A 26817-nucleotide genomic window follows, 5' to 3' on the forward strand; every position below is an offset into this window, starting at 1 on the left:
GCTTTTTATGTAGCTGTCATTCTTAGATTTTTATTCGGAGTCCTACTCAGAAGCAGAGGGAAGACTGCTTGTTTTCAGTATTCTGATTCCGTGGAGTGAATTTCTTTTTAGATTATCTGCTGTTTTTGTCTTGCATTATTTACCCCTAGCTCCTGGATCAGTACCTAGACCCGAGTAGGCACTTGATAAATCCTTGTGAGAGTGTGAATCTTCTATGCCTTGCCTACATGTCAGGCAACTCTGGAAGTTACCCTTTCAAGATCTGCTGAAAAAGAACTCATTTACCTGAAACCCAGGAAAATCTGGGAGCAGTTGTTTTCAGGGTAACCATGGTAACAGGAAGCCACGATTTCGGGGTGGGAGACATGACTAAACTCACTGACATTCTTGTTTTGCCTGTGGGTTGTAGTAGGATATTAATGTAAAAAACAAAAGGGATGAAAATTTAGTATTTAATGATAAATAATAGCTAAGTTAATGCACTGCAGTTACACGTTCTTACTAAGTTAAACGTCAATAAGTTAAACAATTTTTTTGAGAAGAGGAGCTATATGAGTGATAATACTTACACAAGCTTAAAAGCCAAATCCAGTTGCTTAAAGTAATAACCCATTGGTATGAATAGCCTGCAGTTTGCTGGCATTTTGGCACATACTGCTTATTGAATTCTGGTCTTGACTGGATTATTCTGGCAAATTCTGAACTTGTAATATTTTAATGTTATTTAATGAAGCATTGAACCATTTATCCTTCAGACAGCTATAGTGATTCCTTATGTTTATTCTGTGAGTTACCACAAGGCAATCAACAAAACACAACATCAGAAGCAAGTGTATTATGTTTAAAAGTTCACTTGGACTTGCCCAACCTTAAAAGCATTTCTATAAAGGGAAAAGTGAAGAGTGAATCCCGACTGGGTACTTGAGTGAGTCCTTTGCTTGACGTAGTAACAGGGCTTTAGATAAATGCATATGTCTGTCAGCACCTTTTCATATGCCTTCCAGTATGCTGCGCTTTGTTTGTGTGTCTGTTCATCCACCTGTCAGCCTCTCCACCCACCCATTCATCAGTCAAGCATTCATCGGGTGCCTCATGTGAGCAAAGTGCTGTTCTAGGCCCGGGGGATGGAAAGGAAAAGCACAGCTCACATGCCCGTAGCATTCCCATTCTCGCTGACACTGTGAGCTGTCCAGAGGCCTGGGGAACGTGTACAAGGGAGAAAGAGGGTCAGTTTTTAGAGATTTGAGGACGTCTTTATTAGAGGTCATATTAAAACTGGTCTCTTGACAGAAAAAGATGAGCACAGAAAGCAGGGTGGGAAAGCTGGCATTCTCGCCGAGGGCGCGGCGTGGAGAGAGGACTGCTGCGTGGGAGTGAGGGAAGCGCTCTCGTTGTGCAGCGGGAGCGCAGAGTGAGTGGCAGGGGCACAGCTGACGAGCCGGCCGGAGAGGCGTGTTGGGCCCCGACCCAGGTCCTGGCGGGCCAGGGAAGGGTTTGGGCTCAGATTAACGTGATCAGATCTGCTCAGCCCCTCCTCCCAACGATGGAAATACTTACACAGGAAAAGCAGTACATGTTTGTTGTAGAAAATAAACATAAAAACATAAGCGAAAAAGTCCCTATTTCCCAGAGACTGTTATGAAATACCGCAGTTTTAGAGAGAAAATGCAGGGAGAAACGGCCTGTGAGGTCAGCTCACAAACTGTACAGTAGTCTCAGCGGGAAGTGACGAAAGCCTGAAGTGTAGGGTGGAGAGGAGCATGAGTATTTGTAAGCATGTCTAAGAATAAGACACACGCTACAACATTGTTTGGTTACTAATTTAATATCAAAGGAGTCAGGGGTGATGTTGAAATGTCTAGCAATGTTGCCACCGAGATAAGGGATACAGAATGAAAAACAAATTTAAGGCTAAAGTATTGAGCTGGGTGTTCAGCACATTAAGTCCGCAAGACCCAAATGTCCTCTTGGTAACATCCAGCTGACAAATGGAAATGTAGGAGGTGGGCCAGAGACATTGGTATAAGAGATAACAGCTTCATTGTGGGACTGAAACTGTGGTATAAAAAAGACTTCCCACAATTATGTAGAGGGAGATGAGGGCTAAGAGTGGAGCCCTTGGGAACAACAAGTATTTTTCTTGCGTCTATGATGAAAACCGTACACCTCTCTGACAACATACAAGTGCAGGCAAAGTAACACATATGATTTTAGAGGTGTCGGGAATATATCGCTAGGCTGGGGCTGAGAATTCTGATTTAGAGGGCTGGTAAAGGAGAATATGGGCAGTAAACATTACTAAGGAGCTGCCCAAGAGGCGGGAGGAAAACGAAAGAGCCAAGCATGGGGAGAATTTCACCGAGAGGGGCGTGGCACAAATGTCAGGGGGAGCAGGGGAGTCCCCGGAATGGAGGTTGGAGAAAGGCCGTAGGAAGAGTGTCTTATTGCGATGAATTTCTCAGGATTGATGAATGAATGGGAGATAAAAGAATACTGTGAACAATTAGCATAGATGGTTCTTTCAAGACATTGGCAGTGAAAGGAAGGAATTCAGAGCCAGTAACTTGATAGGAAAGGGTTTTTAGGCTTGAGAGATGTGACTTATCAGTACACAGAGAGGAAGGGGAGAGTGAAGAAATGAGAGACTGGACTGAACTGGCAGAGCTGAATTAGGTGAGCAGTCAGGAGTGAATGGGGCCAGGAGCACCAGTACATCTTCAGAGACAAGGGAGAGAAGTCAGGACGGGTGGAGATGATTGTGTTTCTAGGTAGAAAGATTGGGAGTTCACGCCGGCTGGCCTCCGTCAGGAATCTGGGCACATCAGCCTCTTCAGTTACCTGGGGAAGCCTTGGTCTGCGGCGCATGATGTAAATATTGGAGGTGTCTGTTGGTAAACCCCACAGAAAGAGTCCTTGGGATAACTTTCTAAATTTCAGTAGTTGAGGATAGCCCCTCTTCTTGGGTAATAAGTACTACATGCTAGGTGGCCCTTTCAGCCCAATTCATGAGAGCATTCTTTGAAGCACCTACCCTGTGGTAGGTCCTGGAAATTCAAAGATTTTTAAGACATTTTTTGCCTTTGACAACCTCATCTTCTTCACCAGCTACTTTAGTAGCTCTTGGTGAGCTGCCTATCATGTCTGCAACCTTATCCACTTTAAATTAAATAACTATGGCCAGTTTTTACTCTTCAGCTATTTTCTTCACTGATTGTGGATAAGAACTAAAAGAATGCAGTCTCGTTTTTAATATAAACATTTTTAAAATCTAATTTTGAAAGCAGTTTAATTCCAAACTTTCACTTTAAAAAAAAGAGAATCTTTTATTACTCCAGTAATATGTGCTCCAGTAATACACGAGCATATTATCATTGTAATACTTAGGAGCATAGGATGAAAGGTGAAAGTCCCTTCTTCCCCACACTCCCTTCCTGAGGTCCTGCTCTGGGCGCCTTCTTAGATTTCAGTCACTCCCGTGTATGCACACACTCACGTGTACAGTTGTAGCTTTTCTGCCTTTGACATGAAAGGATCACACTAACCTTGTTGCTGTTTCACGTGCTCTTTTCATTGAACAATAAGTTTTGAAATTTTTTCATTGTAAATACATGGAGGTCTGCCTTATGGCTGCATAAATATTTCATAAGATGGTTGGGCCATACTATCTAATTTTGGATGTTTAGGTTGTTTCTTGTTTTTCTCTTCCTTTTTCACAGTTACAAATATGTACACATGTGCAAGAATTTCTTTAGACTGCCTTACCTAGTGATGGAATTTGCTGGACCAAAAGAGGTGTGCGATCAATTTGGCCAGATCGGCCTCCAGAAGGGCTTTGGGCCCTTTGCCCTCTTGCCAGGATGCCTGTTTCCCCACACTCGCAACAACAGTGGATATTAGGGATCTTCTAAAATTTTAACTGAGCTGCAAGTTGAGATAACCGATTTCATGGTTGCTTGAACTTACATCTGCTGAGATAGAGGCTTTGAAGCCACTGTATGCAAACTGAAAGCACTGAAATAGTTTCCAGTAACATTTACAGTGTATGTAAATATTTGTCAAAGTTATATATTTAAAACGAAGTACTTAAATTTTAAATACTTCTGTTTCTCCATTCTCTTCTTACTCCCTTTGATGTAGACTGTGTGGGGTGATTCCTTTCTCTTAAGCTCATTTCACTCTTCTCAATGCTGTACTAAAGCAGGTGCCTTTAGGTATGTCTTCCACTCCCCTACCTCCCGTTCCTCACAGAGTGATTTAAAAACTCTGTGAAGGAGCATTATTTTTAATTAGTTTTAATTAAGGAAATAGATACTAGTGTGTGTGTGTTTTTAAAGCCTCAAAGAAGTAAATCATTTAGCTGTCCTGGGGCATCTAATAAATATATAATTTGATTTTTTTCCCCTCGTAGTTTATGCCCATTTTTCTTCATTCTTTTAATGCAGCTGTACTGATCATTTAGGTTCTTCCCCCCCATACCCTCTCCATCCCATACTGAGTCATTCCTGTCCCTTTCCACCTTCTGCGGCCCATGGCTGTCTTCCTAGCAGTCCCCGCAGATGTGGGGGAGTTTTGATCATCTTGTGACCGGCAGGGGGGTACTTTTTCCCTAAACCTCTTAACTTTACTGTCAGTTACAAAGCAGCCGGAGGCCTGCGACCCAAAGCCTAGACAGGAAGAGGAGCAGGACGGGGAGGGCTGGCCAGTGCTGGGCGAACGTGAGGAGGACGGGCAGGGGGGTTTCTGCGTTTTCTTCTTCGGTTACAGTAGACAGTTTTCAGGGGCCTGACTGCGTCTTCAGTCACCTCTGAGCGAATTCACACTTTGGGAATTCAGGCTTCGGGACTGGTGGTTCACGGCCGCTTTCCGCGAGCTGACTTTAAAGGGGGGGAAGTGGGACCTGCTTTACTGCAGGAGCCTCTGCCCTTGGCCCCTGCGTCTGATCCTCTGCCACGGCTCCTCCTAAAGCTCAGGTCTCTCCAAGGAGCCGAGGCAGAACAAGTTGCTGCAGGTGCCCGGCCAGGTACACGGAGAGGAGACCAGAGCTTCTCTGCCCTATCTGCAGGAAATAGGTCATCCTGAAAAGAGTAGTAATTTCCCACAATTTACTTGAAAAGTCTTTTTTTTCCCAAATTAGTGTTCTCTGTGTACCACCTTGTCTCAGTGGCTCTATACTTATTCAGAATTCCTGTTACCTTTAAAATCTCAGCACTTGTAGCTCTGAAAGGAAAGAACAAAAGTGCAATGAAGGGCTGGAGGAATGTGCAGAGCTGACATGAGTCACAGGCGCGCTGGAGTCAGTTTACACGTCACCTTTGAGTTCTGCTTAAGTGAAAAAAAGGCGAAACCAAACCTTAATTTCTCATTCAGTTTGTCATGTGGAAGCTTGTCATTTAGAATACTTAGTGGACACATTTCCTGAACAAACCTTTATAAATCAGGCATGGTCTGACACACGCCTGGAAACCAGAAATTCTTCAGGTGGAATCCTGGTTTTAGGCTTGAATCCGTCTGTGGCCTGGGGCAAGTCATAGAACATCTTGCCTCCCTTTGTGCCATCTATAGAGGATAAGCGCTTCTGTCTCAGGGATGTTGAAAGGATTAATTAGTTAGTCTGTTAAGAACTTTGAAGATGAAAAGTACTTTAAAAGTGCTTCTTAATAACATTATTGCTTAGAAAACAGTGCCACTTTTATGCTAACCACGTTTATGTCTCAAATCATGTAAAGAAGGTATGTTTAGTACTAACTAGTAGTCATAAACTAGAGGTAGGGCTTTCAAAGGTGTAAACATCAAACATTGGCTTCAGAATTTCAAAGGAGCATCACTTTGTCTAATGGATCATTTAGGAGTTGTGTTCTCCTCAGTAATTAGTTACGAAGATCATATTTCAGGAAAAAGAAGACCCTTTCATACAGTGCACACCCCCCCCTTTTAAATTCAACCAAGTTTTTTCATATTAACTTTTAAAAAGGGTGCATTCAGTTTTAAGTTGGTGCAAGGAGGATTGGAAAGGGAAGTATATTTACTTTTTTTTTGAGGAAGGAACCGAATAGAAGAGAAAACCGTATTCTTGTTTTTTGTTCCCTCTCTTCTCCCCTCCTAGTTTCATCCCAGGGATATGAGGGTGTTGCTTTTAGCCTTTTCTAGAAGGGCTAGAGCTAACTTTAAAACTTACTCAAAATGTCTATCTTTAGGCTTAATTCTGTTTTTTCCCTCTAAACCAACTTAACAATGATCTGATTTTATAATAATACATTATTTTAAGAACATTCAATGAAGTGTTACATAACTGGTACAAAATTCAAATTTAACATCTTGATTGTTGTAGATAGCAGTGAGTTGCTGGGCACAGCAAACCATAGCAGGGACAAAGATGATAATAAGAGACCTTAGAAACATGATCAAGAAATGAAATGAAATTGAAATTTGGGCAAATTGTGTCAGAAAGGGTAATTCAGGTAAGAAATTGAAAGGAAAACACCTGGAGAAGTAGCAGTGAATAGGGCTGAATCAGATAGAATTTACCCTCAGTGTAACTGCTTTTGTTTTCTCTGTGTAATCAGACGAGTATTCATGTTTCAAGTTGCTCATACTGTGGGTGATGAGTGTGGTCCGTGAGCTAAGACCGAGTGAAGGAAAAATCAGAATTCTCATAGCACTTCTCTGGGGCTTGACCTGGAGAGCTTCCTTTGCAGAAGGTGAATGAGTTGCTGAGATGCTCACATACCTAACTCATGCGTGGATTACATATAAAATGCTTTAGCAGCGTAAGTGCCGCTGACCATTACAGTAAATTACAGGCTTCAGAAATATTGCTCCTTTGCATTTTGGCTTCAGAAATGTGATTTAGTAAGATAAGTAGCAACCATTGAAATATGTGGAACCACCACTTAAAATACTAAATTAGTGGGTGTTTGGGGCAGCCATTGTTTCTACTAGGGATCTGCTGAGTCTGGATAATGACGGTTCGAGTGCCCGCAATTCTCTCCATTGATAGTATTAAACGAATGCCATTTTCTGTCTTTACCAAATTTGTAAAAGATCATTCTTCGTGTGATCAATTACAATTAAAACTTGTTTCAAATGGTAAATCAAAACAAAATGCTAATTAATATGTCATTCTCTTAAATTTCCTGCAGTAAAACCCTTGAAGACCGGTTGAAACTCGAAGCGAAAAATGGGACATTGAGTGTATCGGACACCACGGTTGGCAGCAAACAATTGACATTTACATTAAAGAAGGTAAGTTGCTTTTTAATGTTCTTTTTTAATTTACAGAAGAAAAATAGGCCTCCAGTAGTGTTGTGCATGTGTGACCTCAGAGCTGCCTTCCCAAGCTTTTCCCCTGTTGAGGAGCCGTGTTCTCTTCAGGCATTTTTCCTGCAGCCAGGACGCGTCCTGGGCTGCAAGCACACTGCTTGGCCTCGGCACAGCTGGCGTGTTTCTGGTGTCCTGAGGGAGACAGGGCCTCCGTGACCCCAGGCTTGGTGCTGTTGGTGAGGAGCTGCCGTGTGGTTTCTGGGTGGCTGGACCACGTGAGTGGGGCCTTCTAAAGCAGAAGTCGTGACCTCCTGCGGTATAGTGGACTGGTTCAGGCTCACGTGGACTTAAAGGAGATCAAGAACTGGTGAGTTCCGATATGTTCGTGGCAGTAAAATCAGCTTGTCCAGCGTAGATAGTTTCTGTCGGTAGTAGGTTATTCTAAACTGACTTATAACAGTCAATTCTTTAGCCGGCTTTGATGATGCCTGGCGCCCACTGAAGGAGGAATAAGCTGCTTTAAACACTTGCTAGTAACTCGTGAATGAAGCTGTTGCCAAGTCTTGGCTCCCCGCGCACCGATGCTGAGTACAAGTACAGAGACAGAGATTCGGGAGATAAGAAGTAGCGAGGCTTTTTATTTTCTTTGCCAGGCAAAGGGAAGACACAATAGGCTAGCGCCTCAAGAACTGTGCCCCCGCTTCCTGGGGAGTTACAGGGATTCTTATAGGGGAGTTCGCAGTCCGAAGTGAGTGATAAGGATCAAAATGGTGAAGGTCTTACATTCTTCTTCTTCTTGCATTATTTCAAAACAGTCCCCACTGGAGTCAGGCAACCAGGTAATTGGGTCCGGCAGCCCGGTAATTGGGTCCGTTAGTCTCTGGGTTATGGGTCTGTGACCTCCTTTCTGAAGTGCAAACAGCTACAAGGGGTGATTTGCTACAAGAGATTACAGGGGGAGCAAATACCAGGTGCGGAATGTAAATTACACAGGATTAGGGGTGACAGGTTAGCTTTGTGAAGGACAAATCTAACTACAGACACTACAGATTAGTAACAGTTAAAATGAAACTAGGATTGATTAACTCTTTCAGGCCACGTTATGTTTCTTCTCTAGCCTGTTCACTGTTCCCTTTATTTTTCTTTGTTCTCAGGAGAGGGAAAACTTTATTTCTATTTTTGCTACATGTTTGTTTTTCAAATTTTTTTTCTCATTTAGTCCATCTTCCTTAATATACATTGTCACCAAGAGGGAAAGAGTAACAAAGACTCTGCCTCTGATTCTTTTTTAAAATTGAGTTATGATCACATATCATAAAATTCATCCTTTTAAAGTGTACAGTTCAGAGGTTTTAGTATATTCACCAAGTTGGGTGTTCATTACCGCTGTCTAAATCTGGACCATCCTCATCGCCCCAAAAGGAAACCCCTTGTGCAGTCACCCCATACTCACATCTCCCCTGCCTATGGATTTGCCTGTTCTAGACACTGTATATAAATATAATCATACAACATGTCTTCTTTTGCGACCAGCTTCTTTCACCTTAGCATGTTTTAAAGATTAATCCATGTTGTAGCATGTGTAAGAACTTTATTCCTTTTTATGACTGATATTTCATTGTGTGGATATACGACATTTTGCTTATCCTTTAATCTGTTGATGGACATTTGGGTTGGGTTTTTTGTTGTTGTTATTATGAATAATGCTGTTGTGAAAATTCAGGCATGTGTTTTTGCATGGACTCATGTTTTTGTTTCTCTTGGGTATATACCTAGGACTGGAGTTGCTGAGCCATATGATAACTGTGACTTTTTGAGGAACGGCTAGACTGTTGTCCAAAGCGATGGTACCATTCTGCATTCCCGCCAGCGGTGTATGAGGGTTCCATTTTGTCCCCATCCTTGCCAACGCTTGTTATTCTTCGTCTTTCTTATTGTAGTCATCCTAGTGGGTGTGAAGTGGTATCTCATTGTGGTTTTGATTTACATTTTCCTGGTGACTAATGAGGGTAGAGCATCTTTTCATGTGCTTATTGGCCATTTGTATATTTCCTTTGGAGAAATGTCTGTTCACACCCTCTCCCATTCATCTCTTATTCTTTGACAGTTCTCTTGGTGTCATCAGGAGGCTTGCCAAATGATAAGGACATTTTTTTTCTTAGTTACCATCCATTATCTCATATAGATACAATAAAAAGAAAAAGCAAAAAAGGAAGAAAAATTGTTTTTCCTTGTGATGAGAACTCAGGATTTACTGTTTTAACAGCTTTCACGTATATAATACAGCAGTGTTAGCAGTAGTCATCACACTGTACGTTACATCCCTAGGACTCAGTTATCTTGTAACTGGAAGTTTGTATCTTTTGACCACCTTTCTCCAAGTCCCCCCTTCTCCCACCGCCCCTCAGAACGTCTTTATTCTAAGTGTAAGAAGCTTTTCAGTTAAATCTGTCTCCATTTAGAGCAAATTTGCACTCTTACACTTCTCATTTAAATAAGACAAAACTGGCTGTGTGTTCAGACGAGCTCATTGTGCCTATACCTGGTTTCTTAGAAATTCTCTGTGTACCATCAGACATTTCCCGATTCCCTCTGAAGTCCAGGAGGCCGAGGGGGCGTCAGGCGCACGGCAGCTGTGGGAGGACCTCAGGCTCGCGGCCGCCCCGGCCCTGCGCTCCCTCTGTGGCTCGGAGTGAGCTTCAGGGAGGATGCGTACACGCTCCTTTCCCGCTTTTCCCCTTAATTGGAAGGTACTGAGTTGAATATCAGTTTGTAATTCATGGTAAAGTGAAAATAAGATGGCTCTGATTTTCTTGGGGTTTTTTTCCCCTGAAAACAAAAGAAGCACTAAGTAAAAAATACTTAAAACAGCCTCGTGGTTGAGTCTAGCAGAGGCTTGGAAACTATTTTTGGGAATGCATCAATTGGTGTTTGGCTTATGCCTGTTTTATCATTCGACTAACAAAATTTTAACTATTAAGTCTTAGTTTGATTTAAGAATATTTAGGGAATTGTTTGTATATTTGTTTATACATATCTTTTAATACTAGGGGTACGATACAGTCAGGTAAGATCTCGAGTTTTCCCAGTTCTTTCATATGTGAATCAAATTGAGGGAGAAAACCTATGCTTTGATATTATTTAAAATTGTGAGGTGGCAAAACTGGGATTAGGTCCCAAATCGTGTTTCAGATGTCCTGCAGCTCAGTTCCTCAGGGGCCCTGGGCCGCTGCTAGTGCGAGGGTGTGGGTTTGCGCTCACCCTCCCCTGTCCCTGTGACCGGGCTGCTGTGGATGTGGGGAAGGAGTCGGGACAGGAACAAGGAGGGGAGTGAGCTAGTTGGCTCTTCAGTCATAGTGCATCGGTCACATGATGGCGACGTCTTCCAAGTACAGCCGCTTTTCAGAAAGGGGCTGATGAGAGGTTTTTCTGGACAGGGGTTTGTCTGCAGGACGATCGCTCTTGCTTATGAGCTCCTGCGTAGGCTCCTGCCTTGTGGGGACCAGTGGGCAGGGCCTCGTGGAAAGGGGCTTTGCCACCAGACACATAAGGGAAATCTACGACTGATGTCTGTATTAGAGACGCATAACAGCACCTGACTTAAAAGCCCCACCCAGAACACCCTGTTCATCTTTATTTTATTTTCCCAAAGTTATTTGGACAAGAAGCACTTTTTTTAGGGATACTTTTTTTAAAAAATAAATTTATTTATTTATTTATTTATGGCTGCATTGGGTTTTTGTTGCTGCGCGCGGGCTTTCTCTAGTTGCAGCGAGCGGGGGCTACTCTTTGTTGCGGTGCGTGGGCTTCTCATCGCGGTGGCTTCTCTTGTTGTGCAGAGCACGGGCTCTAGGCGCGCGGGCTTCAGTAGTTGCGGCACGCAGGGTCACTAGTTGTGACTCGCGGGCTCTAGAGCTCAGGCTCAGTAGTCGTGGCGCACGGGCTTAGTTGCTCCGCGGCATGTGGGATCTTCCCGGACCAGGGCTCGAACCCGTGTCCCCTGCACTGGCAGGCGGATTCTTAACCACTGTGCCATCAGGGAAGCCCTAGGGATACTTTTTAACATGAAAAAACAAATTGACTGACTTTACAGGGGTCTTGATGACACCGTTATTTGGTCTGCTAGGGAGTATGCAGTTTCCCTCGGGGTTTCTGACTTTTCCGTTAATAAAGGTGTATCAGATACCTGCTCTGTGCCACATGCTGGGGATACACAGAACAAGACAGACGTGGTCTTTGCCACCGCAGTCCTCAGGCTGTAGAGGGGCTACACATACAGTCACGTCACTGTAATGTGGGACGTGCTCCCAGGGAGGCCCGGGGCTGTGAGCGTCAGGGGCCTGGCCTGGACCGTGGAGTGCGGGGCGGATGAGTGAGGGACAGGCTGGGTCCTAGAGTCAGGTCAGAGCCTGGGTGGGGCAGGCAGGCTGCTGGGGATCTGAAGGCGCCTACGCGTGTGAAACAGCCATCTTGGGGAGGGGAACTGTGGCTTCGGGTGTAACTGGAAAGACGTGTAGGGCTGTCCTGTGGGGCCTCGTGAGTAGGTCATGTTCAATTTTAACCTCAATCCTAAGAGCCGTGGAAAGTTATTGAAAAGTTCTAGTTAGCAGAAGACTACATACTGTTTTTATTTTTAAAAAGTCCTGTGGCTGGAGGCTCCTCCCCTGCAGTGAGGGGCCCGTGGGGTGCGGACAGCACCCCGGGCTGGGACGGGGCCAAGGTAGAGCCAAGGGGAGGAGTACACAGGGCAGGCTTTATTTTGAAAAGGCTTTGCAAAAATGGTAATAATCAGAAAAAGAACTTAAATAATTATTCGGAATCTCTAAGAGTCTCCTAGAATAGGGGCGATTCATCTCTTTTTGGTCTTATAAATTGCTTTCCTTTCTCACGATTCCCTCACCTTCCAACTCTATAAAATATTGAATGATAGATACCAGCTGGAAGTGAACACAGAGACGTTCTCTTCAAGACTAAAATACAAATGAGTATTTTCAGGTGCATGGAAAATACAGGTCACAGGCAGGCAGGCTGCGTACGTAGGTGTCTATAAGGCAGCGTTTTTCAGCCTTTAAAAATTTGTCCCTGCCGCTGCTTTCACAGTTACCTTCTGTCAGTTCCACTGGCTAAGAATTTTTTTTTGAGCTTCACGGTTAGGAGTTTGTATTATCCAAACCACCAAAAGTGTTTTTAAAACTATATAGCTCTTACCTTCATTGCGGATTCTGCGTTGAAACTCCTCTCTTTTAAGAATTTCTGCTAAACATAGTGAAACTGTTTGGAGGAGGTCTGGCTCTCTCCTGAGTGTTGAGAACGGTGCCTTTCAGGCAGTCCGCCTAGAACCCGCGCACCCACTCCAGCCGTGAACTTGTGACTGATGTGTCTGCCGAGCCTTTATCAGCATTTAATGGTAGATCTCTGCCTTTCAAGGGGAGTGTGGCTTTTTGGAAATAGCCAAGAACTCTTTGGAACCAGCTCTGGAGACTGAATGCTTAATCATGGGTGGGTTATTATACGCTTTCAGGACACAGAAGTATTTTTGTGTCTTTAAGACAGTGTGAGTAAACTAATGAATGGCTCTGGCTTGTAAACGAAAGACAGTTCTACACGAGAAGTCGTGGACATCTTGAAAGCAATGGCGTCTCTTAAAGTTGGCTCTCCTGGGAGGGGCCGTGTTGTGTGGGGAGTTGGAGAGCCAGCCTCAGACTGTGTGGTTTAGACCCGTGTGTCAAGGCTGTTCTCCTACCCAAGGGTTTAGGATTTCAGGTTTCGCAGTGACGGTAAATGTTGGCTCTCGTCCTGCTGTGCCTGCCGGAGCAGGGCAGTGACTGGTGGTTGTGCTGTTGGCGTTCTGAGGGTCACAAAAAAGGGGTGTTGGCCTTTCCTTTCTCTTTCTCTCTCATTTAATTTTCTCTTTTAGTCGGAACAGCAGAAGCAGCAGCAGGAGGCTGAGAAACTGCACCGACAAGAGAGGAAGACCCTCCGCCGTTCGGCCGGTCACCTGAGGTCCAGGCCCCGGAGAGGACGGCCGTTCCACTGAGTCTGGAACTGATCCCACGTGTGACTCGGAGGAGCTCGCCTCCCCCACTTGACCGTCGTTAGAGGGTGTTGTCTGCGCCGGGGACGCGCGCTCCCGAAGCCCCATGGAAACCCTCGCTGCGTCTGCGGGGGTCAGCATCTGGCAGCGGGTCCCAGGCCTGTGGTCAGACCGCGGGGCTGGGCCCGCTGGCCGTGCCGTGCCCCCAGGGCGCTTCTGTGCCTTGTGGCTCCCCGAGAACATTGTCCCTTACCCCTGGTTTTAATCAAGTAAACGAGGTGGTGGTTTTTGAATATTGTGAAACGTGCACCGTGACATGAGAGGTTCTCTTGTGCTGAAAACCAGGACTGACGGTCTTCCAGAAACGTTCTTGCACTGCCTGCTGCCATCCATGAATCAGCCACCCCGAGATGCCATTCCTGTCTCGCCTGACTTGCGAGCGTCGGTCATGTTTATGTTTATAAGGATATGCTGGTAGCTGTGTTGCTTGTTTATGTGTTAGTTTGGGATTTTTTAAAACATTTTTATACCAAGAGAATATAAAGTAATGGTAATAACAGTCTAAAACAAGAAGTGGAAGCTACTGGATATTCTTTTAACTTGGCACAAGATTAAATACAGATTTTTTTTTTTTATTCTGTTTCTTAAGTGTAATTAGAGACGTACTGGCTGGAGAAAATGTTTATAAAAATAAATGCTTTCATTTGAACAGCTTCTTGGAGAGAGACCCATTCCTTGAGTTAATTTGAAAAATAACTTTGGTTTCCTTAGTTTTTTTGTGTATGAATGTGATTTTGGAGGTGCGTTTCTTTATGTACAACTGGGAGAGTGACTCTTTGGATTGTAGATGATAGACTCGAACTTGAAATGCTGTGAGCAAAAAGGCAAAGGCGTTAATTAACACAGCCAGGCTGTAGAGCCTTACTGCCTCGGGACACCTGGATCCAGGCCTTCCAAACTCAGGCCGGTCGGCCCTCCTTTCTTTTCTCCCTCCTGTTTCAACATTACTCCTGTCTCCTCAGGTCTCCCGTCTTCTCTTCCTACACCCCCTCCCCGTTGTAGCTCCGCTTCTGTGCAGACTGGCCTGCTCCCCCAGGCAGGGGACAGCGTGGGGCACACTGTTACCTCTGTGGTCTGAGAGAGAGAGTACGTTTCCAGAAAAAAGGGGTGTGTGTGTGTGTGGACAGACACGGTCCCCAGAAAGAGACTCTGGTTACGTGGGCAGCCAACCCAACTTGTGTTGTGATACCAGAGGGTCCCCCACCTGTTTGGTACTTTCCTTTCTCAGCTCGTCCCCTAGGCTATTCACGGGGCTTCAGCTTTCTGTGGCTTGCTTTTCTGTTTCCCACGCTGCTGTCTCCAGGAGCTGGGAGTTTGAGAAGAAGTTAGAGAAGGACACTGCCAGCTGGAGTTTTTCTCCAGGGGTTGAGGGTTGTTCTCCAGACCTGTTTCCTGGGGTCAGGCGCTTCCGTACATACACCTGGCCTTCCCGGGCCCCCCTTTTCCTTCTTTCTTCGGGGTCCTCCGTGTGATGCGGGGAGCCAGTACACCATGTGCCAGATTCCAGCAGCAGTGCTGCAGCTGGCAGAGGGGCCTCATTCGCCCTGTGAAGCTACGGCTTGTCTGAGTCTGGAGCATTGCCAGGGCCAGGAGGATGGTGTGGACCCATTCTGGACGCTTGGGACGCTGGCAACGGGGCCGGCCTGACCCAGGGTGGAGTCCCAGGTCTGTTGCTACCAGTTCTGTGCCCACTGACCGTAACTTCTCTGAGTCTCGTTTCCTCCTGTAAGTGGGCCTGATGCTTCATTTCGGTGCGGAGCGAACGTGGCCCGTACGTGCACGAGCACCTCGCACGGGTTCAGGAGCGCTCGACGAAGTGCTCGCTCAGCAGCCACCCCTGCCCCCCTGCACACGCGCCCCTCTGAACTCAACATACTCTTTTTTTTTAAATATTTTATTTATTTATTTATTTATTTATTTATTTATTTGTTTATTTATTTATTTTTGGCTGTGTCGGGTCTTAGTTGTGGCATGCGGGCTTAGTTGCTCCGTGGCATGTGGGATCTTAGTTCCCTGGCTAGGGATTGAACCCGCGTCCCCTGCATTGAAAGGTGGATTCTTAACCACTGGACCACCAGGGAAGTCCCTCAACATATTCTTTAATATCAAGATTTTCCTAGAGCGAGGTGCCCCTCAGCTTTTGTTCTGGGGGATTCCTGAAAGGGCAGATGGAGGGCCTGAGCTGAAGCTGTGAGGGACATTCAAGAAAAACTTGCTGGATAGATAGAAAGCTGCAGAGCACATCCTCCAGGCCCCGCTGTTCCCCTAGCGACCCCTTAAACAGCCCCACCTCTTCAGGGTGGCGATTCCTGAAGCACCTGCTGCAATGCCCCCATTTCTTTGAAGTCTTCTGTTTTAAAAATGTTAAACATGAGTTTCGTGCTCCATAATTTCCCTGTGTTTCTGGTAGCTTCCTCAGCAGCCCGATACTGTGGCGTGCTTCTCTAGGGCAGGGCGTTCCTGAGCCAGTAGGAGACGCCCAGCCTAAAGCTGGGGGCGTGGGTTTTACCTCAGGACCACCCTGCGGTTACTGAGTCATGACTTCTCTAAGCCTGCCTGTGCCAGATCCCCTTCGTTCTCTGATACCCTCAACCTGATGCCTAATATGGTTTTTTTTTGGCTCCGACTATTAACAGAAAGTTGTTTGCAGCAGCTGGGGCAGTGGTTACTTCTGGAGAGAGGGAAAGTGGTTGAAGGGGGACGTGATGGGGCAGCTGGCTGGTCCTAGTCCTTCACCTGGGTGCTCAGCTACCCTCATGACTTGTACACTTTCCTGTGTCATGTGATACTTCAGTTAAAGTCGTAAGAGACAGAATTATTTCATCAAAGTCACATGTACCCAGGATAACAAATTCCCCACTAATCCGTAACTACTAACAGTAGAAGGTATATCTTTCCAAATATTTTTCTGTTGTATGAACAACTGTATACTATTACCGTACCTACCACAATGCCAACGTGTCGTGCTATTTGTGATGTTCCTCACACTGTAACGTGCTGTTCAAGTACCATTCATGGACGTCTTACTATGCCTGCAACTGAAATGATTAAAGTTCCTAAGACAATTGTACGGGTTTCCACCTCATGAAAGACCTGCCTCACTTATCCTCCAGCTGCCGTGAGAAGAATGGGCAGAAGCGCCGAGGCCCTTGGGTGAGCCGGGGGGGCCTGGACGGGGCGGAGGCGGTGGTGGGACCTGATTTGTTTTGAAGGTGCGTTGGCAGGATTTGGGCTGGGCTGGCGGCGCGGCATGAGGGGCAGAGGAGGCTGCGGCCCCAGTGCTGGGCACCCCCCCGGCCCCGGCAGGGATGAAGCTGTCACTGACTCGCCCGGAGGACAGAGCCGGTGTGGGGCTGCGGGGGTGAGGACGGATTCCACTCGGACCAGATCCGATCAGGTCCCTTCTCCTCTGAGAACCCTGCAGGGGCCACCCTCAGAGCAGACACCCAGATCCTCAGAGCCTCCACGGCACGGTGTGGTCGGGCCCTTCTGCGCCCCCTTCAGTTACTCCTCGTCACCATGTGATGCTGTTTCTGGAACACGCAGAGTGTTCTCTTAAGCCGGGGCCTCCACAGCTGCCATTTCCTCTGCCTGGAATGCTCTCTCGTCGGCCCACGGCATGTCTGTCTCACCTTTCAGGTCACGACCACCCTGTGTAGAATTGTCCCACCCCTGCTCCCAGCACCGATACCCACTGCAATGTGCTTTAAGAGAAGAAAAACAAACAAACAAACTTATTACTATGGAAAATTTCAAACACAAACCAAAGTCGAGAACAGTTTAATGAGCTTCCGTGTATGCATTCATCATCCAGCTTCAGTAATTAACCACAGAAGCTCATCCTGTTTCCTCTTTACTCCTGGCCACTGGCCCTTTGTTTTGAAGTGTTTTGATCCCAGACATCGTATCATTTTACAAGAAATATTCGTAGCGCTTTACTTGTTTATTGTTTATCCCATCCTCCACCCCACACCAGAATGTGACTTCCATAAGGATAGGGAGATAGTTTTTTCTTTTCTCTTCTGGTCTGTTTTGTTTACTGCTGTATATCCAGCACCTAGTACAATGCCTCATTACATAGTAGCTACTTAATACGTATTTATCAAATGAATAGTTGAGTCAAGTTAGATGAGGACGGAAATAAGTATCTATCAAATGAATAGTTGCGTCAAGTTAGATGAGGACGGCAGATTTTGGATTGAATAGCAGAGGGGTGATTCTCACTTGACAAGAGCTTTTACAGAGCTGAAGGGCCTAATTGAATAGTTCAGGAAAGAAGAGGAAAAAAGGAATCAGAAGAAGTGACTATAGACAGCAGTTGGCAGGAGTTTGGGAATACAGGAGAACAGAAAATGTGAGATCAAGAGAGAGTTTTCTTTAAAACGGGAGAAATCCAGCATGACTGCACACCACTGGAAATAAGCCAGGAAAGGGAAACAGTGACGTCAGAGAGACAGGGGACAGTTATTGGAGTGTTATCCATTAGTAGGTATAGCAGTTGCTATTGCCGTGTAATTGCCCCAAAACATAGTGGCTTAAAGTAACAGTTATCCAACAGCCTCAGTGGACCAGGAATTCAGGAGCAGCTTTGCTGGGTGGTTCTGACTCCTGGTCTCTCGTGAAGATACAATCAAGACGTCAGCCAAGGCCACAGTCATCTAAAGTCTTGACTGGGCCCAGAGGATCCCTCTTCCAAGCTCAGACACATGGCTGTCGGCAGGAGGCCTCAGTTCCGTGCCCCATGGGCCTCTCCATAGGGCTGCTCGAGTGTCCTCCCTCCCCAAGAGCAAGGGATCCCAGACAGCAAGAGAGACCAAGACAGAAGCCACTGTGCTTTTTATGACCTGGTGTCAGGGGTGGCACGTCATCACTTACCCTTTCTTTGATTTGTTACAAGTGAGTCACTAAGTACAGCCCACTCACAGTGGGAGAGGAATTGGGTACCATCTTTTGAGTGGAGGGAGTATCCCGTAGGGTTGCCAGATAAAATACAGGGCACCCAATTACATTTAAATGTCAGATAAACATAACTTATTAGTATAGCTATGTCCCAAATGTTGCATGGGGCATACTTACATTAAAAAAAATCATTCATCTGAAAATCAAATGTGATGGATGATCTGTATTTTTATTTGCTAGATTTGGCAACCCTAGAAAGAATCTGTAGACAAATTTTAGCACCCACACACTAGCCTGAGAGGGAATGGGATAGAGTGCACAGAGACACCGACCTCACACAGACACACAGGCAGAGGCCACTGGGGTTCAGATAGGCGACAGAGAGGCAGGTGGACGTTCTCTTCTAATAGCTTCTGTTTTCTCATTGGGCCAAGGTGAGCTTCTTCCCCCGCTCACCGTGTCTTGAACTTCTGTGCTTACACACCAAGCTCACCCTTGATTCAGAACCCTTTGTTCTGGCTGAATCTCTTAATCCCCAGGAACTGTCCATCCCGTTCCTTTCTCTCCTTCCTGCCCCTCCACCCACCGTGAGCATCTTTGTAGAACACCAATTGCTTCCTCAGAGTAATAAAACACAGGACATAAGAGTTGAGAAGTCTGGGTTCTGCTTTTGCTTTTCCTCGGATTGTATTGCCTCTCTGAGTTTCCAGAACCCTACCTCAGTGTTTTTCAAAAAATTTTTTTTTACCGTGTCCCACAGTGAGAAATACATTTGACACTGTGACCCAGAACACGTGTATCAAAAGTGTTACAAACTGTACCTCCCAGTATATAAAGCAGGCTGGCATTTTTCTGTTCTGTCCTATTACATTTCCTTTACCCCACCATCCTCCCCCAAATAAGTTCACACCTATTAAATTGATTACGTGACCCAGTAATGATGGCTCCAGCCCCGAGTTGGAAATTGCCACCTACTCTAACAGATGGATTTGTCTTCATGCTCCGGGAGCATGTTGGCAAAACCCACTAAAATTTGTCCCCCAAACCTGTAATTGTTGCTATAACTTCTAATAGTGATAAATTATGTAGTGAGACATTTTGCTGGAGCTTCCATGAGAATTTTTTTTTGACTGAATGCACAAGATGAGTATTTCAGTGACTTTTCTTTTTTTCAAAGCTCTATCTTCAGCATAAATTAAATGCAAAATAGATTTTGTAGAAGAACAGTTTGGGTGGTTTTATAAGAAAATTTAAAAGATTTTATGGTTGTTAAGTAAACTTTCGATGCATTAAAAATCTGATTGTTTTTTGATTGATTTTGGTTTTGAAATGATTTTTAAACCTCACATTACCTATGTAGCCATGAAGTTGAAACAAAATCCTGGAGTTTATGCTGTCATTGTTTTTAAGCAAATGTAGATGATGGTAGTTACATAACCATTTTACTCTTTGTAAAAGACCTGCCTCCATATTTCTTATCTGATAGAAAACTCATCTCTCATTTGCACTGAGAATACTAAAAGTAATGTATTTTAATCCAAGAAAAGTCCAAAGTAAATTAACATGTTGGGTCTTGAAGTGACTGAATTCTACTCAAAACTTTGAAAGAGGACAGCAAAGTATTAGAAAAAGTATATGTATAAATAAATACTATAAGTAGATACTTGATTATTTCCTCGACATCCCTGTGCAAGTTGGCATAAATTATTTTCTTCTCTTTGGGAAAATATGGAGTTGCCTTATATTTGGAGTGTCCTTATATTTAGGCCTATATAAGTGGCTTGATTTAGGATACCACACACCTTTTTGAAGTAGGGGAAATTCCAGTCCTAATAATTTTTATTCCTGAAATTCATGTTTTATCCACATGTAAATTTTCCAAAATTAGTGCAATAAAAAGTCTGTGACATTTGAATGAATTCTCTTGGGAATTAGGGTGCCACCTCCTACTCAAGGCATGTAACCTTGATCATGAACACATCCTGGGTGAATGGAAATGTATTAGAAGATGTTCTGTCCTTGCCCTTAAAGATAGGATGGGCCTGGAGCCAGGTTTCAGGAAGGACACAGCTCAGGGTGTTTGTGGGGCGTCCTGCTGCCCAGCTGTCCTGCAGGGGCTGGAAATCACCCATACACTCCCAGTCTTCCTGTCTACGCGCGCGCACACACACACACACACACACACACACACACACACATCTTAATTGAGGAGGAAGTTGTTATTCTCTGACGGTGCTGGGTTCCAGACTCTGAGACTATTTTGTAAACCCAGATGGAACTTCAAAGTTATAGGGCCACAAGCTTTCCTGTTGGGTGGGAGGGAGGCCAACTGTATTTTTCTAGTAGCCTTGGGTTTCTTTCAGACTCAGGACAGAGTCATGAATCCTAGACTCTCGGGATTTGACGGGACCGACCTTCCAGTTCAGCTGGCCACACACCTGCCTGATTGGATTTCCCGTGTCCTGTCCCTTTGAACTCACCATCCAGTCTCTGCTGACATACCCAGCTGACAAATGGCCTTCCTCCTGGTTCAGATGCTCCAACTGTGAGTTAAAACTGGGGGAGTTGAAACCTCCCTCCCCCCACCCTTCCTCCCGTCCCTGCTGGGTCTGCCTCCTAGGTCTCTGCAGGGCAAGTTGAATGTCTCCGGGCGGCCCCGCCCAGCCCTCCTGCCCTCCCCCCATTCCTGTCCTGAAGCCCTGCAGATGGGGAAGCTCATCTCCTGCGTTTGCCAGATCTGAGACCCGCTTCTCCCGCCCTGCTTGGCTCCTTTGCGCGTTGGGCGCTGTCTGGTCCGTGGCTGATCCTCGTGCACTGCACAGGTGCGGACGTGCCCCGGGATTTCCTCCTCCTCTCACAAGACCACCCCTTGCACCTTTCATCCGTGTGCCCTCTGGTGCCTCGGGTTACCTCGCCCAAAACACCCAGCATCGACCCCTTGCCCCCACCAACCCTCAGCCCAAGTACTTGTTCCTCTGCCTCGTTGCTCATCCAGTCACCTGAGTCAAAAATCATGGTTCGTATCAGTATCGATGGATTACACCGTGCAAGTGACCAAGCAAAGGGCCGTGTTCTCGTGGGGCTTCCATTTTCACGGGGGGACAGCCACTGTCTCACAAACATCGTGAGGGTGAAGAGGGCCACGAGGGCTGGGTCACCGGCAGGTGGGACAGGGGACAGAGCCCGTCTCTGAGCCAACTAGGCTGGGTCAGGATAGGCCTTGTTGAGAAGGTGAGATCTGAGAAAAGGCTTGAAGGAGGGGAGGAAGGGTGGCCAGGCTGCTGGGGGAGGAACATTTTAGGCAGAGATACTGAAAAGCCCCCAGAAATCTTGAGAAACAGAGTTTCTGATTCAGCGGGTCTGAGATGGGGCCAGAAACTTCTGGTTTCTAACACAGCAGCTGCCGCTGCTGCTGAGCTGGGTCCCCTTTGAGAGCCACCGAGCAGAGGCCCCAGGGCAGGCTTCTGCCTGGAGGTTGAAGGAAGAGCCTGTTGGCCAGTGTAGTGTCAGACTCTTGGCATGGAGGCAGGAGCGGCTTGGTGTCAGCTGTGTGCCCCTGCCACCCCACCAGCCCTGGGAACATCTGGCCAGGTGTGCGGGATGATGCGGGCTCTGCAGGCTGTGAGCCCAGGAGGCGCGATGCTGGAGGAACAGCACCTCTGGCCCCCAGACCCCTGACGGGCCGGCCTCCTCTCTCCCCTCCCCGCGCCCCTAAGTCCCCTGGCTAGGCAGCCTTTTCTGCACAAGGATGGCAGCAGAATCTGGGGTCCCCCAGCCACACTGTGGGAAACTCTGAGCCTTTCATGATGAAGGGCTTCAAAACCCAGAATGGAGCCTGATGAGTAGAGAAAACAGACGGAAACAAGAGGAGACCTGGGTCTGGCCCAGACTTGCTCGTGGTTAAGCGGCGAAGTCACTTAACCCGTCCGTGCCTTGGTGTCTGCGTCTATAAAATGGGTTTAATAGTATCTGTCCCCTAAAGACTTCAGAGGGTGGAGCTTAATGAATGAGGTCCATTAAACTCCTCAGAAGAAAGGTGTAACTAAATATAAAGCACTATTGTAATTAGCTCTGGTTCTTTAACTAGGTCACATCTTGTTTTAAGAGGGTTACCATGACAACAGATTTGTTTGAAAAACACACATAAAAAAGGCGTGGCTGTAAATCTCACAATAATAAGTGAACTTTATTTTGCTGGTTTCTACTGCAGTTAAGAACCATATAGCTCCCTACCTATGGTCTTCCGTGGACGGTCAGCCATCGCAGCGACTGCTGGCTCCTGTGTCTGTGGCCAGGACTGCGTGACTATTTCTCCTGTGCACACAGCAGGCGCTTAATAAATGATTCTGAGCTGATGAAGTCCACAGGCTCTGGCTGCTTGTTGGCTGCATAAAATGGAGATATCGTCACGCTATAACAACACTGACTGTATTAGTCAGGGTTCCCCAGAGAAGAGAACAAATAGGAGTAAAGATATAAAGAGATATAAATCTCTTTTTTAAAATTTATTTAATTTATTTATTTTTGGCTGCGCTGGGTCTTTGTTGCTGTGTGCGGGCTTTTCTCTAGTTGCGGCGAGCGGGGGCTGCTCTTCGTTGCAGTGCGTGGGCTTCTCATTGCGATGGCTTCTCTTGTCGTGGAGCATGGGCTCTAGGCATGCGGGCTTCAGTAGTTGTGGCTCACGGGCTCACTAGTTGTGGCTCGCGGGCTCTAGAGCACAGGTTCAGTAGTTGTGGTGCACGGGCTTAGTTGCTCAGCGGCATGTGGGATCTTCCCAGACCAGGGCTTGAACCCGTGTCCCCTGTATTGGCAGGAGGATTCTCAACCACTGCACCACCAGGGAATCTCTCTATAAAGAGATTTACTCTAAGCAATTGACCCACGTGATTATGGAGGCTGACATGTCCCAAGATGTGCAGCCAGCAAGCTGGAGACCCAAGAGGAGCTAATTTTTTTAGTCTGAGTCCAAAGGCCAGAAAAGACCGATGTCCTCACTCGGTCAGGCAGGAGGAGTTCCCTCTAGCTTTGACTTCCTGTTCTATTGAGGCCTTCAGCTGCTTGGATGAGGCCCACACACCCTGGGGAGGGCCACCTTCTTCGCTCGGCCTACACATTCGAGCGCTCATCTCACCTAGAGACACCCTCACAGGCACACCCAGGGTAACGTTTGACTGAATGTCAGCGCACCGCGGCCCAGCCAAGTTGGCACATGAAATTAACCATCCCACTGATATTTGCCACCCGCTTACTATGTGCCAGCCTTGGAACCCCACACACACCGAGTTGTTGGCCCAGACTTGTTGAATGAATCAAGAATCAGTGAACAGAAAGGACACGGGAAGCTCGCTGGATTCAACTGAATTCAGCACAGATACTGGGTATCATTTCAGGGCAACAGCAAATGTTGAGGACCAGCCAGGAGGCTTGGAGCAGACATTAATAACATACTAACAGTTCAGATTGGAAGATGAGGCTGAAAAGGTCAAGAAGGATGGCAGAAATCACGCCTCAATTCATGAACAATGAGGAACGTGTTGAGGTTTGGGTCTGAGGTGAGCAGAGGGCCAGGGTACGTCCCAGCTCTAAGAATCGGGTTCAGTGCCGGCTGGGTTTTCCTTCTCTCCTTGAACAAGAAATGTGCCGTCTGTCCATGAACTTCAAGTGAGAAAGCAGATAATCCCCTCCAAGCCCAGAAGGCCTCCTTGCAACTCAGCAGGTCCCCGAGCTTCTGCAACTGCGATCCCAGGACTGTTCAGTGGGCCTGACCCATGTTCGCTGCTCCTGCACCCGGCCCTCTGAGGCGAGGGGCTGCGGGCCCCGCCGCAGGGCCATCAGGAGCTCAGGCGGTGCGGGGGGCTTGGAGCCTGGTGTGCGTGGCCACTTAACCTCCCCACCCCCTGCCCCATCCATCCCGCCGGAAGAGGGGATCCGGAATCCCTGGCAGAACTTGGAGTTACAGACCCGTGATGAGGGCGAAGACTTTACACCCACACTTCAGGTAAACTGCCTGGAAAAATGCAAGCTCGTAGGGACACACCACGAATGGTCAGAAAGGAATGGATTGGGGAGAATCAGGCTTTGAAAGAGAAAATAATGAAGCTGACAGAGGAACACGGAGGAAAGACAGGAGGGGATAACACAGGTGGGGGACTCACGTGGGCTGGGTGCTGATCTCGAATCCGGCTGTGCTGGGAAGTTGCCTGACGGAGCCCTGACACCAACCAGCCTGCAAGGGCAGCTGTAGTAGGAAAACTGAGGGTCCAGCGGGGACAGAACACTGGCTGGTAAGTGGCAGAGCCAGGGCTGGAAGGACCTGAGGCTAACGGCCCAGCCCTTGCCGAGGTTGGACTGAAGACTTGGCCCCGGAGCTGGGACAGGCGGGCTGGACTGAACAGGAGGAGGAAGGCGGACAGAACTGACTGTAGCCAGCGGAAACCCAGGAGGGCTTCCCAGCAGAGGCTCCGTGCCGATAAGATGCAGCAACAAGACGCTATGAGAGAGATCAATTGACAAATGGAGGAGGGTGTGAATGGGAGGCGGACAAGCGGAAGGAGTTCCCCTCCCTAATTAGAGTTCCTGGTTGGTGGGGCTGGGTGGACAGGGCAGCTCTGGGTAATGGTAGGTGACTCCAGACCTGTGGACCTCTCTTCAGCCACTGGGGGCTTTCCTCCTGCCAGAGGGGGGATGGAGCATGGATCTCTGAAGAGTCATTTAAGAAACGTCTGCTGGAAAATAATTACTTTCCCTCGGGTTTTGGCCCAGCAAGCATGGGTCATCGCCTTTCATGTAGCTGAGTGCAGCCACACGTGAAGGAAAACCAGCGTGTTCTTCATCGTGGAGAGCTGAGTGGCAGGCACTACGTGAAAAACTCAGGACCAGGGGCTAAGACCCGCCAGCTCACCCTTAGCCTGGGGAGCCCCAAGGGGCCGCACCATCCAACGGTGCTATCCACGTCTCCTCACTCTCTGTTCGTTCTCATCTCTTATTATTACTTTCTAAAGGTTCGCTATTCTGTTCATAGGGCCATCCATCGTCTCTACCCTTAACCCTCCAATTAACTCTCCCAGCCCTGACAGGCCCCAGGAGATGGGCTGTATCAGCCCCACGCAGCCCCGTCTCAACCGATGCTGATAAAGGGTGAGGGGTTGGGACAGAATACACTGCACGTCTCTACCCTGTTCTGGCTCCTGTCGTACCCTCTGGTGACAGAGGTGACGTCGGGCAAGGCCGGGGACGTGGGGCTGAGCGTGCCCGTACAAAATAGGCCGTCAGACTGCGCTGCACCTCTGTGAACTTTGTGGGTTGAGAGTTCCTCCCTGCTACTGGTAACCATAGCAACAACTTCTTCGACAGGGACCACACCCACCGTTGGCTTCCCACCTGCAGATCTCCGGGTACCAAAGGCTCAGAGGAAACAGCCGGGTTTGCTGGTTACCACATCTAGAAACTTGGAAACATTAAAAGCCCCTGGATTTCTTTCTCTGTCAAGTGGGCATAATTACTTCTACCTCACAAGGCTGCAGGGCCATTTAATGAGATAAAGTGTGTAAAGAACCAGACATTGCTTAGAAAATGGTAGGTTCCTTGTTCCTTGTTGAACATCTGACCCCCGCTCCCCTGCCCAGTCTTGTCAACACGTTTGGTCCAGTGTGGACCCAGTTGGCACGAAGGTGTGGCACTGCGGGAACACCCTTCCGGTGGGTTCTGCCCACAGGACAGTCATCTGACTGTGTGACAAGGTGGCACCACGGTGGAGACTCAGCCCCAAATGAGGTCCCAGGCCCCATGTCAGCGAAGTGGGCTCCACACTTGGGTCACAGGCCCCGTTACCATGGAAACAGTTGATGGAGTCCTACTCTCCGCTCCCCACTGCCTGACCCCATTTGCGCCACAAGTTTCATCAATAGAAGCCAAATCTCCACCAGATGGTCACTCCCCCTTCCCGATACAACCTGCCAGACAGCTTCTGTCTTTGAAGGGCCATCTCAGAGGATGCTGGGGACAAAGACCAGAGGACTCACATCCTGCTTCTCCCCCCTCCTCTGTCCTGCTGCCTGGTGGTCGCCATGGCCTCTCCTCCCTTGCTTGGGATATTGCCAAGACCCCTAATGGAAAAATCCCTGCTGCTCCTTTCCCTGCAGTCTTCTGGCTGAGAATAAACCCCGAGCTTTGGGTGAATTTTGAACATTCCCCTGCACCCATTCACCCCTGTCCTCTCTCTCTTTGATTTCAGAATCCTAATTTCTTGGGTACCAGGTATTTGACTTTTTCCCAAAGCAAATCTGCAGTTTAAGTAACAACACACAATATATAAATCTGACTTACAGCTCAGCAGTGTTAGAAAATATTTCCATCATTTCTAGGCTGCAGAATGTCTGGTGGAAAAACCCCATTGTTTGCCCATTTCTCCCCGAGGGCCCTTGCTGGACAGATGGTCACCAGGTCAGGGCAAACGCGGGAAGGCGGCCAAGCGGGCAAGGCTGTGACGGGTTGGAGGCCCCGGAGCTGGGGGCAGTCAGGCCCTGGAGACCTGACTTGGCTCGTCTGCCTGAATTCCCAGCTTC

General features: G+C 47.3%; 1 protein-coding gene across 1 annotated transcript in view; it reads left to right on the forward strand.

The window, feature by feature from the left end:
* Window positions 1-14015, forward strand: part of NOL10 (nucleolar protein 10) — an 87029-nt gene extending 73014 nt beyond the window's left edge. The window contains exons 20-21 of the mRNA XM_007195653.2: window positions 7140-7242; window positions 13178-14015. Of these exons, the coding sequence (XP_007195715.2) occupies window positions 7140-7242; window positions 13178-13297 (223 nt within the window). The 3' untranslated portion in view covers window positions 13298-14015. The remainder of the gene's footprint in view (window positions 1-7139; window positions 7243-13177) is intronic.
* The last annotated feature ends 12802 nt before the right edge of the window (window positions 14016-26817 follow it).

The sequence above is a fragment of the Balaenoptera acutorostrata genome, chromosome 12 (assembly GCF_949987535.1).
Source record: "Balaenoptera acutorostrata chromosome 12, mBalAcu1.1, whole genome shotgun sequence".
In the NCBI taxonomy this organism is placed as follows: Eukaryota; Metazoa; Chordata; class Mammalia; order Artiodactyla; family Balaenopteridae; genus Balaenoptera; species Balaenoptera acutorostrata.